The 18,892-nt window shown below is 39.0% G+C and overlaps 1 protein-coding gene across 5 annotated transcripts in view; it reads right to left on the bottom strand.

Moving 5' to 3' along the window:
• The window catches only part of Ehbp1 (EH domain binding protein 1), a 269,903-nt gene that overhangs the window by 52,956 nt on the left and 198,055 nt on the right, over positions 1-18,892 (bottom strand). For all 5 annotated transcript variants that reach the window (XR_003712756.1, XM_028778114.1, XM_028778121.1 and 2 more), the window contains exons 14-15: positions 10,499-10,646; positions 792-916 (exon numbers count right to left, since the gene is read on the bottom strand). Coding sequence is in view for 4 of the 5 variants with exons in the window: in XM_028778114.1 (XP_028633947.1) it covers positions 792-916; positions 10,499-10,646 (273 nt within the window). In the remaining variant the exon portion in view is untranslated. The remainder of the gene's footprint in view (positions 1-791; positions 917-10,498; positions 10,647-18,892) is intronic.

Raw genomic sequence — 18,892 nt, 5'->3', positions numbered from 1 at the left:
GTATTATTCTTAGGCAAGCTTCATTCTGCATTAAATCCAGTGCAGAAAGCTAAATTGAACGCAAAAAAGAAAGGAAGAAAGAAAGGAAGAAAGAAAGGAAGAAAGAAAGAAAGGAAGAAAGAAAGAAAGGAAGAAAGAAAGAAAGAAAGAAAAAGAAAGAGAGGAAAGAAAAACCACCAACCCACCACAAGCTCCAACCCAGGCTTCCTTTTATTCTGAGATAGAGAGGAAAAGTCTTCTGCCTCTGCCACACACTTTCATCACCAATTACAGACACGAGGAGCAGGGAGCAATGAGGGCCATTGTTTTGGGGCTTCAAAGCTGCTCTGTCAGGGGGAGGAAATCCTTTCAGTCAGCAGGGCAATCCCCACAGTCTGCAGGTGGGTGAAAAGTTACACAGGACTGCTGTCCCCAAAGCTGGAGAAATGCTAATGACAGAATGTGAGGAGGAGAGGTGGGAGGTGTGGGTGAGTGAGGACAATATAGAAGCCTGTAATAACAACAGTGACACGCACACGCGCCATTTAGTCTAGGATGCTACAACAGGTAAGAGCAACCACGGTGCACATTTTTACAGCAGCGTGAGTTGCCATATTCGACCACACTGCCATCCTTAGGTATGATGGATTCTTAGAAACAGCACTAACTGGGGTTCATCTAATTGGGTAAAAGATTTATGGAGACAGAGAACATGCTAGAATTCTCATGGCAATATTCCTCTCAGCAAAATCTGAGTTCAACAACTGCTCCTATGTACCTCTAGTGCTAGAAGCTAAGCCAGCAGGATTTACCTTTTCTCCTTGCTCTGAGGTATCAGTTGCAGCTTTCTGTGCAGCACTGGAGAGGGAGTTTGGCACCTGTGGCTGGGCTTCTAAGAGCTTCTTCAGCCTCAAGTCCACCAACTTACTATTTTGCTCTGTTAAACAAACAAATACTGTCAATGACAGGTAAGAGGACTGAGATACACAGGCTACCAATTTTAAGTGACATCATAAGAATATTATACTTCAAAAGACACTGGGGCTAGGATGACACACAGACTAGACACACGGAGAGCTCTTTTGCTATATACTTCATCCTCAAGATTAATCCCTTAAAAAACATAGTCAATGGGGCTAAAGATAACAAAGTTATGCTACAGGTAATATTCATTATGATTATCTGAAAAACAGAAATACATGATACACACACATACACACACACATATATATGTGTATATATATACACATATATATGTATATATCTCTGTATACATTGGACATAATACAACAAACTAGATACTTAAGAGATGCTTCTTTGTCTCTTTATTTTTTGAGATTGGATTTTCCCCTATACTCCTGGCTAGCTTTTAACTCACTATGTTAAAAAGGTTGGGCCTAAACTTGCAGTGATCCTCCTGCTTCTGCCTCTACCTCTAGGGTGCTGGGATTACAGGTGTTCACAACTAATAAATCCTGACACTTGAATTCAAATTATATTATCCCTATCATTTCGATGATTTTAGTATGTTAAATTCACACATGCAGTAGCATCTTGAAATGTTATTAACATGATCTCAGTAACACATGCACTATCAGAATCCAGTGTTTAGGTGTGTACATATATATCCAGTATCAAAATAGTATATGCTTGCAATTACTTTCTACTTAAACAGCAGAAATACAATAAAAATTATCATGATTTTAGACTGTATTAAATATAGATAAAAATGGAAAGCAACCAAACTATGGTTATAACTTTTCAAAGAAACAATTTCAAATTATCTTGTCAAGTGCATTAATATTTAATATAAAGTCATAAAATATAGAGAAACAAATATTTCTACTTTAAAATTCACACAAAGTGGTGTTTTTTAATAAAATGGTTGTTAAAGACATGCCAACTTTTGGTGAATAGTATTTTTCACAAAGATTAATAACTTTTCTAATTATAATACTCTTAATAAATGTCATTATCATTACTTCCATGCAAATTTTTCAGTTTATACTGCCAGGCTTCTTTTTTAAACAATATCAGATGAACTATGGTCAAACCAAGATAAAGATTGAACAATTTATTATTAAAACATTATGACTTTTATATACATATTGATAAAGCAATTTTGGAGAAAATAAAGCGGGATAAAGATCATACTATTTTCTGTGTGCCTTCAGATTCCAGGCTGCACCCCTATCCTTTATTATCATAAACCACAGCTATGTATTGGGAAGCCTGCGTCTGCACATGCCTACACTTACTGGTATGCTTAGGAGCTGCATTGATTATGGGGGAGTTGGTAATCCCAGCAGTTAGGAGGCTGATGCAGGAGGATTACCAGTTCCAGGGTAGACTAGGCTATCACAGTGAGTTCCAGACCAGCCTGAGCTACAGTGAGAGTCTATCTCAAATGAAGCAAAACATCTATACCAAATAGGAGACAGAGACATGTTTTCCGTTTTAGCGCTGAAGTCTCTCAAGTTTTACTTTTTATTGTTTACTTATTATTTTTTATGTGTATGTATGTGGACATGTGTGGATTTGCTTGTGTGTATGTATATGTATGCATGTGTCAAATACTGATACTGGATGTTTTATATTTTTGAGACTGGCTCTCTCAGTCAGTAAACCTGGCACTCACCTTCTGGGCTAGCCTGGTTGGCTGGCAAGCTCCAGTGACCTGCCTGTCTCCTGACTTCAGGGCTAGGATTACAGAAAGGGGCTTTTTTACCTGGGTGTTAAAGATCTGAACTTAAGAGACTCATGCTTGCATTGCAAGCACGTTCCTGAATAAACCACCTCTCCATCTCTGAGAGAATTTATTATGTTTTTCCTCAAGTACAAGAGTCAAGCTAGCTAGGCTTAAAATTTGCCAGTTTTAAAAAAAATCCTACAAAAGTTACAATAGTTAATTTCTCCACATTACCCAAGAAATGGCTAATTTTCTTATCTTTCCAATCTATTTTAAGTAAGGACATACATGTAGCTTTTACTGATTTTATAATTCCATAATCAAGAGTCTATTTTCAAGTCCTCACAGGAAAAAGATGTTAAGAGTTCACTTCCCTCTCTCCTCTCTCTCTTCCCCTTGCTCAATTTCTAAGGAAGAAATTTGTGGTAACTGTAAAGGGAGGACAAGCAGACAGCAACACAAATATTTTCATAAAGAGAAACTGAAGATAAATTCTACTGTTTTTAAGAAAGAGCTAGAAGCTGGAGAGATGGTTCAGCAGTTAAGAATATTGGCTGCTTGCCGGGCAGTGGTGGTGCACGCCTTTAATCCCAGCACTTGGGATGCAGAGGCAGGTGGATTTCTGAGTTCGAGGCCAGCCTGGTCTACAGAGTGAGTTCCAGGACAGCCAGGGCTACACAGAGAAACCCTGTCTCGAAAAACCAAAAAAAAAAAAAAAATTGGCTGCTCTTCTAAAAACCCAGGTTCGATTCCAAGCACCCACATGGAGGCACAAAACTGGCTGCTGGCTGTAATTGCAATCTCGGGGGATCTGATACCTCCTTCCAGCCTCCAAAAGCACTAGGCACATACTTGGTGCACAGACAGACATGCCTGCAGGAAGAGCACCTGTAAACATGAAAAAAAAATTAAAATAAAAAAAGGTTTATTAAAAATGAACTAAAAGGTGGTTTTAGTTTTGAGCTAAACATTTAAAATCCTTTCTCTATTTCTTGAACAACTTTAAGTACACTGGCTGCTGTGTAGAAATAGTATATCTTAATACTGAGTCCTGAAGGAGATGCTGACAAAAGGCCATGAGTTTTCTCAACTGCTGCTGTGGTTAAAAAGACCCTGGATTGTTTTCAGGGGAAGCAGTAGCTGGAAGTGGGGGAGACAAAGCAGGTCGGACTGCAGCGGGGAGCAAGGCTGTGTCCTCCCTGCATCATCATCAGGGAAGGACACTCATTATTAGACTTTACTCCTTATCCAGAGTTTTTACTGCTGTGAGAGTTCAACTCGAGAACTGTTTCTGGAGCACTCAGGTATATGAAACTCTGGATTGCTACCTGCTGCTATTTATGGAGGTGAGGCACACAGAATGCACACCCAAAAGCATTTTTATATTTTAAAAGATGAGTTGCAGTGTGACTTACTGACATGACATGAGGTGTGACATTAATCTGACTTTAGGCTAAATAAGGAGTTTTCAGAGTGTCCTACTCTAACCAATTGTTCAGCATATGTGAAACAGTAATAATATTGAAAGCAAGCAAAAAAAAAAAACTGCAAAATAACTCAGTAAGACTATAGAAAAATATCTCACAGTATAACCCAGGTTGGCCTCAAACTTACTATATAGTTCAGGCTATCCTGGAACTTACTCATTATCCTCCTGTCTCAGCCTTATGCACCAATATACCCAGTACTACCATTAGTAATTCTAAACAGGTGAGTCTGACTTATGGGTTTAGATTTGATCTGAATCATTCCATAGTTATGCCACATGCAGTACACAGTAGCATATCAAAACACTGAAGTAGTGAGGAAGCCACTCACTGAATGCCTATAAACTGAAACTTAGAGTGATTACTAGTAATAAAAGGACTTATGTCATAATTTACTCTCCCAATGTTAAGCTATTTGAACATTTAAATGAAAACAAAATAACATGAACATTTATGGAAGGTGAGGTTGGCTAATTAGTGAGGGCATAAAATATAAAAAGAGGAAAAAAATAAATTATTATTGATGATCTAAAAACGTAACCATAAAGTTTGCCATGCAATAGGACATGAAACATTTATAATTTGAAATTACCGAGAGTATCAAGGTCACTTTCTATATTAGTAAGTTCATCTCCACCTCCTACACCAAAGCCTTCAGGAATCTCCTCGTTAGTATCTATCTCAATATTATCATTTTCATCTGTAAGAATATGTAGCAATAATGTTAGTATATCATTCATATTTTTATACCCCTTGTCCTCAATTTCAAAGAAGAAAAACGAATATTTCAATGACAGTTACTCTGAAGTCTCACAAGGATGAAGCAAGTTAAGAACTTGGCCATAAGTGACTTTTCACTAGTGGGTTAACAGTTATAGTTTACACTCTTATGTTAAAGCTCAGTTATCACATCAAAGCAGACACAGAGGTTTGGACAATTTGCCATCTGCTGTCTCTGAATCACTGAACTCATTAAGTCCCTGTGTTTTACTGTATAATCTACTAATAATCACTAATACAATAACATGGAAATAAAGTTGACTTACTGAAAAACCTCTGAAACTCTGAGTTTCATTTTTATCATTTATTCGATAGGATTGTATAGGCACATCCTGTTTGTTTGGGCTTCCCAAGTTGCCACCAAGAATGCTAATGACAGTTAACATTAAACAGGTTCCCATCTACTGTATAAGGCAGTTAGAAGAAAACAAACAAACAAACAAACAAACAAACAAACAAAGGACTGAGAAGAGCCTCCTCCTGGCGTAGGGGAGGCAGGTACAGACCCTGCGGCTGCCTTTAGAGCAGAATCTCAAGCAGGGCTACATCACTCCAGCACAGTCAGCTGACAGCTCCTTCTCATCAACTACGGCCAGCACAGCTATTCCACTCGTTTCCTGAAGGTGAACACCTTAACTTCACGGTCCTCAAAACTTCTCAAAATAATTCTGTAGCTTAGCAAATGAATTAGCAAATAATCCCAAGTGCTAAAAAGGTAGTCAAACACTTCTGCAGTAATCTGTGCCAGAGACATTAACTATTAATGGTTTCAGGACAGCTAGCTATACTTGGCTGCTGTCAATCAATTGTGTTAATTATTGCTAACCACAATTAATCTAAAGCCAAAGTACAGAATGCAGAATTCATTCTTTTACTCAAAAACAAAACAAACTATATCAGTGGTTCTCAACCTGTGGGTCGCGACCCCATTGAGATCTAATCAGATATCCACATTATGATTTGTAATAGTAGCAAAATTATAGTTATAAAATAGTAACAAAATAATTTCATGGTGGTGTGGGGGTCAACCACAACATGAGGAACTGTATTAAAGGTCACAGCCTTAGGAAGGTTGAGAAACACTGATCTATAGTGTTCTGTTAGGTAACTGCAAAACACTGTGCTAGATGCTGAGGAGATAGTTAATTTTTTATAAGACATTTATTCTACACAGAACAAACCTATTCAAGTAATTCTAATGCCATGTAGGACATGAGTTATGTGGTAAAAATATGGTACAGAGCAATTCAAAAGGTAGAAAGATTTCATTTTGCCAATGATGCCAGGATTTCTTTCTTGGAAGTACTAAATTCAAGTTAAGTCACTGAGGGGAGGACACCACAGGCATGAAAGCAGGAAGGGCAGGCTCTGTTCAGAGGATGCCTCCAAGTCCAGTTTGCTCAGGTACAATAACTTAAAGGGAAATGACAGAAGGTGAGGCCTGAAGGGCAGAACTAGAGATAGCCCGGGGGCGGAATGGGCAGCTTAAATGCTAGCTGGTTGGAATGGAGAGATATCAAAGCACTAACACGATCACAATGCTTCTGGAGAGTATGGAGATTTTAGCCAAAATATCTGCTTGTAACCAGCTGTGAAAAGGATGTAGTTCACAGGCAGCAGTAGTGGCACCTTAGGTCCTTTATATATCAGACAGCGTCAATATGCCTCCTAAGTACGGTTCTTAAGTATATGTTCATATCCTTCTGTGAGAGAAACAGTAAGCACTGCACAGACTGTGATGCCAATGCTGACCTAGCTGCTGAGAACTGTAGAGACTAGAAAAGCTGCAGGTGGGAAATCTAGGTGTTGGGAACTCTGTGACCTGAAGAAGCAGAAGAGAGAGCCTAACGTAGAGGAGCTATAACAGGATTCATACCTGACTGAACACGAGGTTATGGGGAAGGAATGAGGTGAGAACAGTTCACTCAACCTCAGACAATGGTTTTGCTGTGGGAAGTGGTAAAGAACAGAAATGAGGAGGGGTACAGGTATTTGTAAGTTGCCAAGTCCTGTCTCGTGTTAAACAAGTGCCATAGGTGTTCTCTCCAGGAAAAAAATGACTTCCATCTATATTACCACTCACCAATAATCTAGATGGATTAACTCAGTGTTTATATTTGTATTGTTAGACTTACATAAAATGATTACTATCTGGGAAGACAAACATAAAAACTGATCTATCAGTTTAGCCTATGAACAAGATTTTACTTTCCAGTCACTAACTGGTTTTGAAATGAACTTTAAATTCTTTTCAGCAGTTACAACATCCCAGCAGCTGGGAAACTTTAATGCATTCTAACAGAACTCAAATACATGTTTATGTGTATGTGTGCACACATGCATGTGTGTATTGAAGGACACTGTATTTATATCTATGTATCCACACATACATTGATCAATATAGTTGTCTTCATGGCTGACGGTGGAAAATCTAGCAGGTGAGCAGGGCAGAACTAACGGCGGAGATCCGCTGCCTAAGTGAGAGTGAGCACAGGATGCTCTGTGCTCTGTGCACAGGAGAACTAAGTACCAGCTATGCAAAGGAATGTGAACATGTGTGCTGGCTGGCTCTGCACAGTCCTATGAGCTGGATAAAGCTCTGACACTGCACTACCACAGCACAGTAATATAACCAATCCTATACACTTTCCTCACAGGTAAATGAAAACAGGATATCTGGTGACAACATAAAGGAATATCTATAATGCCAAGAAAAGAAATCCAGGCTGTCATTGAAAATATATTCAGAAAAATAAAAGATTCAGAAAGAAGTTTCTCACTAAACCTTTCTTTCTGTTTTTTTTTCTTTGTAATTCTTAACCAAGGTATCCATAAAATTCAGACCTTTCAAAGTTCTACAGAGACCAAACAAAAGAAAATGCAATTTAAGTATTACAGTCCTAAAAGAAGAAGAAAATAAAAATCACCGAAAATCTTTAAGATTTTATTTTGGTTCAACACATTTAGTGATTCACACTATGCTGTGTTACCACAGGATCTGGATTCCCATGAATCCATGTGAACTTTGGTTGGGCTATGTAAGGATCAGCAAACTACCAGCCAGGAGCAGAATCTGCCCCATCACTTTTGAGGACAGAAACACTATGCCTGTTCACTCACATATAACTCAAGGCTGCTTTCAGCCTGCACAGGCGGAGTGGGGTGTTTCAGAGGAGACCAGGTGGTATTTACTCTGGACACATTAAGGAGTTTGCTGACGGCTGGCTTAGACAGGCGGTGGAGCTGCTAGACAGGTAAGTGCATATGTATGAGTGTTTGGATCTTAGGAAGACTCTCACAACTCTACCTTTCCCTAAAGGTCTCTCCAACTCACAGTTTACACGAGATCAGGGCAAGACACCAAGGTGAGGGAAGTCAGGCTTACATCTGCTCCTTCATGGACACAGACCGAGACTTACTCCTGAGAACAGAGAACAGGCCCACTCCACTTGCCTCAGGTCAATCTTAATCCTTTCTGTTTTTGTAGTAATGTTCACAAATCGCCAAGTTATAGAGTCATGGTATCCATCCATGAATTGGTAAAGAAATATTCATAGAGTCAACAGAACTGTACAGAACCCCAAAACCAAGAGAATCTCACCATTTCTCACCGTGGACGGAAATGGGATCAGTATGTTATGTGGAACAAGCCAGCCAGGCAGGCAAGCAACTACTGCTCAGCCATGACACGTCCATACAGACTGGAGGTGGTCAGACAGGAGAGAACAGCATCAACCTTGCCCTTACTCTTCCATTCACCTGGTTCACTGCAGTCATTTTGACTGTGATGTGATGTCAAGTCCAGGTCTTTGCTTTCCCTGACTGTAGGAAGAGCTCCAGTCACGGGCTGCAACCCTAAAGGTTTCTTGGTCTAGCCTAATCTTGATATACACTTGCATTTTTTCTTTTCTTTTTTAAATTTCTCATCTGAGGAGAGGGTTGATAGCCTTCAACAATTTGTTTTATTTATTCCACATGTGTGTGCCTGTGTGCGTTAGTTACAATGACTGACAAATACTGTACCACTGAACTACATCTGAAGCCCTCAACTTGGGTTGTATCACAAAGACAGCACCAGCTGCATAGGTAGGCAATGTATCCTGTGCTATTAACTACAACTTTTTCTTAGCATCCTTAACACTGCCATCTTACAACAGTAAGCTTCTACTATAAGGAACCAATTAAAAAGTCTTAGCAATAAGTTCTAGTTTACTTCGTAGAAACTTACTACAGAACAGGCAAGACTCTTCCTCAGTTCCAGCTCTCTCAAGCTGTATGTAAGCCCTCATTTACCTACTCTTGTTCTAGGGTTAACTAAGGACAGGTACCTGACACTTTCATTACATAATTTTATTAGATAAATAGATTATGTATCTTTGAATTTACTTTGAAGTAAAAAGCTCACAGGCCTCTTGAATGTACTCCTAGTAAAAGTGCAGTTTCAAATTAAGGATGACCAAACTGAGCACTGAGAGGAAAAATTAAAACTCTATATTTTATATGGTCCTAGTCTCAACACTGAGCTTAGAGTAATCTGCAAATACTGAAGATGACTGTCTCAGAGTCAGGACAATAGAACTGACCTGAAGAAAACTGATGGGGAACACAGTAATGATTCTTACATGTTGGGATATGAGAAGTCTCCCGCAGCCTAGGCCTGATGCTCTACCTCCTGATGCTGGGGTTACAAGTGTATACCACCATACCTTGCCAAAACGACACAAAATTTTATCACATTTTATGTGTGTGCATGGGAGGTGGGGGGATGACTGTACCATAGACCACATGTGGAGGTCATAGGCCAATGTTTTACACTTTGACTTTAAGATTACACTTTTAGTTTAAGATTCTTTAACTTACACCATGTATGTACAAGGACTGAATTTAGGTGACCAGGCAATGGTGGAAAGTGCTTTTACTAACTGAGCCGTCTCACCAGCACAAAAATACCACTTAAAAGGTCTCATTGAAGGGAAAGGCTGGAGCCGGTGGAAAGCTTAATGGCAAAATGCATGCTTAGCATGCACAAGACCCAGGTTCCATCTCCAACACAAAATCAGACCACATCTCCCATGGAAGAGCTCACCACTAGCAAATCCTACAGTCTAGACACTAAGGACTTGATTGCATCTCACCTACTTTTCCAACAATAAGGCATCAAGGGATATCATAAACCTAAAAACTATAATCTCCTCTTCTTCCTCCCCCCACCCCCCGCCACCTCCTTTGTCTTCTTCTTTTTGAAACAGGGTCTGGTTATACAGCCAAGGCCAGCCTCCAGCTTGAAATCATCCCTGCCAGGGTTACAGGCTTATGCTCCTATGTCCAAGCTGAAGAATGATGCTTGCATTAAAAATTAAGGCACATTGACCTGGAAAAAATAACATTTATCTTCTGATTTACTATATTTCCCTTGGCTTAAGACAAACAAATCACTCATATCAATAGGCTAGAAAGTTTATGGTTTTATGTAACATTTTGAAGTAAGAATAGGAAGTCCTAAAAGGTCTGTTGAAGATTTCTGGGTTCTCTGTAGAATGTGCGACAAGATTCTTTAGCTCACCTCCAGATGCCTTTGACCTTTCTTTCAACTTTTCTGCAGCCATTTCACCATAGCTGGGAAGTTCTGACATCTTCACTCCGCATCGAGCTTCTGCTATTAGCTGACGAGCCCTCTCTCTCAGCTGCCGACGTCTTTCTTCATCTTGCTGCTAAGATATATTGAACAGTTGCCAACTCAGTAATTGACAGAAATGCAATTTCATTTTCAATCTGATCATCGTGATAGTAACTGGTTACAGCATGGTGCTTGGCCCACATTAGAAACAGGACGCTCTGCATCAGCTGGATGTCACACCATTTTTAAAAGACATCTTAGAATCAGTTCTTTAAAATATTTAGAAATCACTGTATTAAAATGTCCATCACAAATTTAAATTAAAGAATGTTTGGCAACACAAACTATTAAAGAAAAGGAAGAAATTATTAATAAAAAACAGACTTGGAGAAGAAAGTCCCAATAATCAGAATAGAATCTTGATTAATAATTAATTTTTTTAGGAATAAAATTTAACTTGCTATTTTCTAATAAAGGTACTAAGCACTGTCTAAAAGTTGCCTTGATACTATAAAATACAGCAATCTGACTTAGATCAAGTACAGGGATGCTATTTTTTCCATAGAGGAAGAGTGAAGAGAGTAGGCCAGTTAACAGTTCTAACTTTAAAAAATGCCAACAATAACAGAATTCTTTTTTTTTTTGCTACATCTCCTCCAGAGGCAAAATAAGGAAAAAAAAACCTGATAATGTCTAATAAGTTTTGAATTTAAAATTACTAAAACCTTCAACAAATAGGTAGATAGTTGTTGACTACTTAGAAGGGGTTATTAAGAATTGTAAGCATGGATTCAAGAGATGGCTCAGCAGTTCTGAGAAGACCCTAAGCTACTGTGAGGACTTGAGATCTGATTCCAGGACCTATGTAAAAAGCCAGCGTGATCTCCCTGTACAACTGAACCCCAGCACCATGGCAGCATGGAGACTGGGGAATTGTTGGCACTTGCTAGGTCCAGGTTCCAAGGTGGAGAATGATAGAAGAATACATCTGAAGCCTTCCGCAGCGCATGTGCGCCTGCATGCGTGCACACACACACACACACAAGACACACAAACACACACACACACACACACACACGAGAGAGAGGGGGGAGGGAGGGAGGAAAGGAGGGAGGGGAGGGGAGGGGGGAGAGAGAGAGAGAGAGAGAGAGAGAGAGAGAGAGAGAGAGAGAGATATCTAATACAATGGGAAATTGCTTGGTAAGCTTGAAAGTTTATAAAAAGCAAGATAAATCCTACAATAAGCTGGCTCCAGTATCTTAATAGGTCTCTCTTCCCTAACATTTTCTAACCTCCATAAAACATGTCCATACTAAATATTTAATAGCCGTGGCTTGGAATATATCATCTCCTCTTCCTGGACCATGGTTCTCATATCATTTAACATCTACTAAGTCTTCAAGATCCAGCCTAATCCACTCAGCCTCCTCTGACATCCCACTCTCTTCACTGGTGGGACCTCGTGCTCCTCCTCAGCCACTGTACAGTCTTGTGTGTGTGTGTGACAGTCACCAGTATGGACTGTCAGCTTGCTAGCATATAGAACCACCTGAGAGCTGAGCCTCTGGGCATTAGCTGAGGTTGGGAGAGAGACCCACTGGATGGTGCCATTCATGGCTTGGGAGGTCCTGGACTAGAGAGTGAAGAAAAGGACCTGAGCAGCATGTGAGCATTCATTGTTCTCTTTGCCCTGAGGCTGTAATGTGACCAGTGACTTTAGGTTCCTCTTGCCTGGATTTTCCCACCATCATGAACTACACTTCATCTGTGAACTGAAATAAAGCCTTTCTCCTTTGAGTTGCTCTTACCCAAGTATTTAACACAACAATAGGAAAAAAGAACAAAAGAAAAAAAAACAAAACTAAGACACATGTAAACATTCTTTAAAGCAGTATTTCATTATAACTTTTGAAACAACAGTTTTGGCTGGGGGCGGGGCAGACTTCTTTGCTGCACCTGCAGGAGTGGAACTGACAGAGACTGAGGTGGTCTGGTTCTGGCAACTGCTGCAAGTGAACCGAGGAGGAAAGGACAATACAGCAGTAAAGACTAGAAGGCCGACCCAGAGAAACATGCCCCAAGCCCAAAGCAGCAGGAACCACTACCTTAGTGGCTTGAAATGTTGGCTTTTTTTTTTTGGTTGTTTGTTTTTATATACATGCTTCCTAAAGTTTAGAGGAATGAAAGATTAATCTAGCAACAGTGAAATATAAGTTAACACAAGGAACTGGAAAGACATAAATTAGCAGGTTTATGAACAGCCTAACAAACCTATATGTTTTTATAAGAATGTTCAGGAAGAGGAAGTGCTATAGGGAATAGGTAAAAGAGATGTAAGAAACATATCTGAGAATCAATTTCTATCTCAATTTTTTTGTTAGAGGTGTGGATGTAAGGAGGAAAATATGACTCAGTTAAAATGGAATGGGAACTGCAACTATAGACTTATAATAAACAGGAAACTAACAGAAGCCAGCCATAAGGAGCCAACATCTGGGCTAAGAGAGAGGAGGGTTGAAGAGGCAACAGGATGTCTGAGTGCCTTGTAGCAGTGAGCTGGGAAGCTGGTCTGAGGCTATGGTGTGAGGTAAAGTCAGAGCCACAAGGCTGAAGGATGAATACGTGGAAGCCTGAAGAGGAATAAGGAGGCCATTGAGTGAAACATGGAGAACCCTGGTACTTATGTAAGGGGTGTGGCAGAAGAGAACAAGAACATGAAAATCAAAGTGGAAGAGGCTTTCAAGAAAAGGCACTCAAGTGGCAGAGGCAGGAGGATTTCTGTGAGTTCAAGACCAGCCAGGGCTAAATAGATAAACCTGTCTCAAAAACAAATAAACAAAAACAACCTATTACTGTGAAAGTCAGAAGTTACTCAAGAAATGAGAGGTGCAATCAGGCTTGGTAGACAGGGAAGAAACCAGAGAGGTGAAACTCAAATCTGGGTACTTTAAAAGTCATTATTTTTTTCTTTTGAGGTAGCTAAAGAAACAAAACAAAACAAACAAAAAAAAAAACCCCAAGAGATTTTTGGCATCATCAAAATCAATAAGACTAGATTAATAGATGTGTCAGGTAGGCCTAGGGGCACACTCTCAAATTCTTGGTAGGCAAATTGGCACACTTCTAACTATCAAAAACAACAGTGAGTAGAATGAATTGAATCAATAAAACCACATGAATAAATGAAAACTGGAGTTCCATATGATGGTAGAATGTTAAGTATCATAACTCATGAAACCTGTGAGCACAATAAAAAGACACAAAGAGAATGTGTGTAAATCAAAGATTAGAGATCTTTAATCCAGAGGTTGGCCTTATAGTCGCTAACACTAGGTTAACCACACATCATCTGTGCTTTGATATGAAGCATGTTGTATACATACTACTGACTACATTGTATCCCAAGTGCTAAAGCAAACTCACTAAGTGTTTATAATTTCCACCTTATTCATAAACACAGGGCACAGAAGAAAAGACTAAACAACACAGCCAGAAAGCAGCACCCAAACCAACCTCCATAACTACACAATTCCATATTATTTTAGACACATCAAGAGGCGAGGCTGTTGAATGGTTCAGAGAAATGTGAATCTGATCAGTGTCCAATGGAACAGTTACAGTGGAGTCTTCAGAGCTCAGCATGTTCAGTGTAGCTACTTGAGGATGCTTGCAGCTATAGTTGAAGCAACTGAGAGGCAGAGGCAGGAGGATTTTGAATTTGAGGCAAGCTTCGATGATTATACAGCAAGACCTCACTTGAAACAAGAACAGCCTGAAAGTAGTCCTTTATTTTAGTTTTCTATACTGTAAATACAGTGCTTCTGTAGAAAACATGACATTAACATAACTGTAGAGATGGGAGTTCTTGGGGTAGGGTAGTGAGACGTCGTGGGAGCTCTGACACTCCAGAGATGGTTTCTTAGCCTCTGGAAACAAGCGCATTTGTGAAGCGCAGGGTAAGAATGAAGACATAAAGATAATATACAAAAAAATCTTTCACTTATTATCCGTCTTTCTGGACTTTGAATATACAGCATGAATAAATGAAGATGAGGTTTGATGGTATTTTAATGATAGTTACTATATTTCTTGAGCTTTCATGTGTTAAGCATTTTATATTCATTAATTCATTGAATTCTTATAACCTACCCCTTTCAACTAGTAACAACAGACTTCAAGTCCAAATGCCACACAGCAAAATATCCAATAATTCAACCCATGTCTGACTCCATAGCCCTTCTTCTTAACTACTAAATTATATGATCCCCAAAATGTTGTTAAAAAACAGATGCTGTGGCTCACATCTATTATCCCAGAATTTGGGAGATGGATGCAAGAGAATCAGGAATTAAAGGGAGCCTTAGTTAACATAAATTCTAGGCTAGCCTGGCCTACAATGATACAAAAACAAACAGAAACAGAATCAAGAGGCAGGTGAGATGGCTCAGAGGGTAAAAACACTTGAGGTGGATGGCTGGAATCCACAAGGTGGACAGAATGTCCCTCTTTCTGACTTAGTTGCCTCTCACCCCAATAAACAAAGCCACTAAAAGAAAAACCAAAACAAATCCCAAAAGATCAAGTTACATGACCAGCTGAACAAGAAACAGCCTTTACTAACCCAGCACCCTTCATCTTAAGGAGAGTGGGAACATTAATAAAAACCATGATTTAATATGCCGAAGGCATCAAGATTTAAGCCAATTTCACTGCATGAATAATAACTTCTTATGGAGTCAGGATATGATGATTCACACTAAGATGAAGTAGTCCTTGGTCATTTTAACTTATTTAAAAAACACGACTCTGCCTTTCCCAGTACAAATTGGAACCTATTTTCTTTCTCACAAGCTACAACCTCCCAAATGTAGGCTAAGCGTTCACTAAGAGTGTGTGCTAAAGTAGGCAACCATTAATAAAAACAACTCTGAACACTAGTCACCACACTTTAGCAATTTCTATGTAAATTGTTTATTTGTACTTATTTACCCTTCATTGTTCTCCACACAATAGAAAAATGCAAATGAACAAATCAGAATGCAGCCCTAATGGGACTCTCTGTTTATAACCATTAGCCCAGAGGTGTGCTGTAATTCAATTCTCAAGTAGCAAGATTTAGCCTCATTAACAGGCGGCAAGGGCAGGTTACAACTCATAAAACCCTACAGTAAACAAAGTTTATAGACACAGCGCAAAATCTTGAGCCTGATTGACAGAGTTCTAGTTCCCTATCAGATTGCCTTAATTTACTTTTTCACTAATGTCCTTATACCACAGAGACAATTTTGCCTGGACCCACACAGCTCTCCAGTGGGATGGCATATCTGTATTGTTTGTTTTCTCACCCGCAAGAACCAACTGAGAAAATAAAAGATAATTGTTAAAAGTCACGGGAATGTAGCTCAGTGGTAGAGCATTTGTCTGTTTGGGAAAAGCTCTAGGTCCAATCCCTAGCACCATGCCTCCCCATCTCCACAAAAATTCATGAAGGAAAAAAACTGCAATTGTATCAACTGAATACATAAACAATTTTAGCTTAATTGGGAAGTCCTAAATTTCTAGTTTCTTTATGAAAAGATTCATTCTAAGTAAAACTGTTTCATTTATATGTAGTTTCCACTAAAAGTCAGATCATAGGAATTGGGGATATAACTCAATTATTGAATGTTTACTTCCTATGCATGGGACCTGAGTTCAATACTCAGCATGACACACAGTCAGTTTGTTTGGAAATATTTAAACAATAGATGGCAACAAACTCTGAGAATTTTACAAGATTTACTAAAAATGGCTATACTGTTTATGTCCAAAGACAACATGACCAGAGAGTAGGGCTAATAACCACTTCATTAGTTTAGTAAAGCATTCACTGCAAACTGCTCAAGTATGTTGGTAATATTTCTGATGATGCCTGAATTTAAGCACAGAAATATATTTTTGTTATCTTTCTTTTGACTACTCTACTCACAAAATAAGACAAAGACTGACCTGCTGCCAAAGTAAATCATCAGTTTACTTGGGAAACTCTTGAGGGCCACCATCATTAAAGGGAAGCCATTTACCTCACTGCATAAACCTGAAAAGCTGATAGTTATTGTTTCTAAGACATTTGCCTTTTCTACAGGGTTAGAATGACTGAGGAGGCAGACTGTGCCTTTCTAAAATGGATGTGCTACAGGTAGAGTAGCCGGGAGCTTATTTTGAGAGGCCTCCCTTCCCATGAACGACTTCTTAGAAGCTACAACAGCCTTTTGAGGAGACTTCGGTGTGTTCTCATGCCCTGCTTGTTTTGTCTCTGCTCTGCATAGCGCCCTGTGATAGCTACTGGCATCTTGATTGACAGGGACTGAATCTCGCTTAGATACACCGTTTAACATCATACATGTTGCAAATGCCATAGTAAGAAATATATTTAGTGTGGTCTTGAGATTTCAAAGCAATAGTCTTACACAATCTCTGCTCCTAAGCATTTTTAAGACTCCATTGTTATTATTGTGATATTCAAGTTCTTGTTCTTTACAAATCAGTTCAAGTTGCCCTTGTGATACTCAGGAAGACAGGTGATGTGAACTAATTTGTTTATACTCATTTATAACTCCTAAGAGAGAGGTGAACATAGTGTTGCTGTCTTCAGGGCAAGGCCAACGAGCCTGCACTTCAATGCATCAGACGGAAAGTATCACACACAAGCTGGGTCAAAGCTAATAACTTTGGACACAAGCTAAAAACATACTCAGCCTTTCCTTGCCTGTCTTGAAGCTTCGGCTTGCCGTTTTCCTTATCGCGCTGAAATGGTCTATGATCTGCTACCGAGAGAGGCGCTAGTAAAACTTGACGAGTTACGGACAAACTCTTCTAGAATAAGTAATGTAATTCCTTGTTTCCTTTCCATAAAAATGTATTGGTATGCAATTTTTATATTTCACAGTTCACCGACACCTAGGCGAGCTGTCTTCCAGTGCTCCAATGGTGCTGCTTTTAATTTTACCCTCCTTAGCTGTAGTAATTAAAGTGATCTGCAGTGGCACCCAGCAGCCCCAGCACAGCCACAACCCCCAGCAGATTCTGCTTTTAGGGGGAAGGAGGAAAAAGACTAGTTTCATTTCACAGAGAACAAGAAAATCAAGCTGCCCCAGCCCTCCACCTCACCCAATTGTTCTCTCAGCTGCCTTCAGATCTTAGGAATCAAATAAAAATGGCTGCTATGGGGGGTCCTTTTTAGTCTTGCCGCAAATGTCACAGAAAGACATTACTTTAGGCCAAAAATGTGCCATGGATTTGTAAAAGTGAATTAGAACATGAGAAAATGTCAGTGTAGTTTCTAAGGTCATTACCCACCCAAAGGTGTCTTTTACAATAGGAAATAGTTTTATTCAGACACTTGAAAAATATACACAACAAGTCCTTCTGCTTACGAAACACGTGTCTCACTAAATAAGCTTTAAAAAAAATCAAATAATATAATTTATACTTATTCCATAAAAAATTTTGTAACAGAACAATTCTCTTTACCCCACCAACAAAACCGAAAGTCTGAATCTCTATCTCCCTCAACAGCAAAAAACAGTGCTTGTTTGTATTAGATATTAATTAAACTAAATAAATTTTAATATAAAATGTTTTATGCAGTGCTTCTCAAAGTACTCTTTAGAATTCCCTAATGTTATACTGAAGTAAGAAAATAACTTGACTATTGCCTTTCATCAAGAGACAGGAAGCTAAGCTATTATTAGCACCAAGCATGAACAAAAAAAAAAAAAAAAAAAAGAGAAAAGAAAAGAAAAAGAATTCCATGCTTGTCCAGAGGCAGGGATTACCGAAGCTCACCTATTCACCTTCTACAGAAAACATAAAAAAATTACAAGGGCTTTCGAGGTCTGGTTAGACTACTATATTTCACTGCCAACTTGGTCAGGTCTTGACTGAATAAATAGGATTTAGAATAAAACATTAAAACTGTTTAGCAGATCCTTTCAGTCCATTTTAAACGTTTCTTATGCTGGTTTATAATATAACAGACATGGTTTAAATGACCACACCTGCTCATTTCTCTGGGGATGGCCTGATCTCTGCTTCTCTGACAAAGAAAGCAAGAGAAAAAAAAAATGGCCTTTCTTGTTGTAAAACAGAGTGGAAAGTCAAAATCTCTCTCAAGTTTGCTCCATCTGGTCAGATTAAATCTTTGATCAACCTCGGGGATTACATTTATTTTTGTAGTAACCCTTAAGTTTTGAGCTTGTTTAATAAACATGGGCAAAATAGTAAAAGACCATAAATTTAGATCTGGGTTCTAGTTTTTAAATAGGAATAGGAAATACAAAAGGCCCAATTCAGGAAAAA

The sequence above is a fragment of the Grammomys surdaster genome, unplaced genomic scaffold (genome assembly GCF_004785775.1).
Source record: "Grammomys surdaster isolate TR1022 unplaced genomic scaffold, NIH_TR_1.0 67, whole genome shotgun sequence".
Classification (NCBI taxonomy): domain Eukaryota; kingdom Metazoa; phylum Chordata; class Mammalia; order Rodentia; family Muridae; genus Grammomys; species Grammomys surdaster.
Note: the sequence above shows the minus strand (reverse complement) of the source record. Positions and strands in the feature narration are given on the sequence as shown.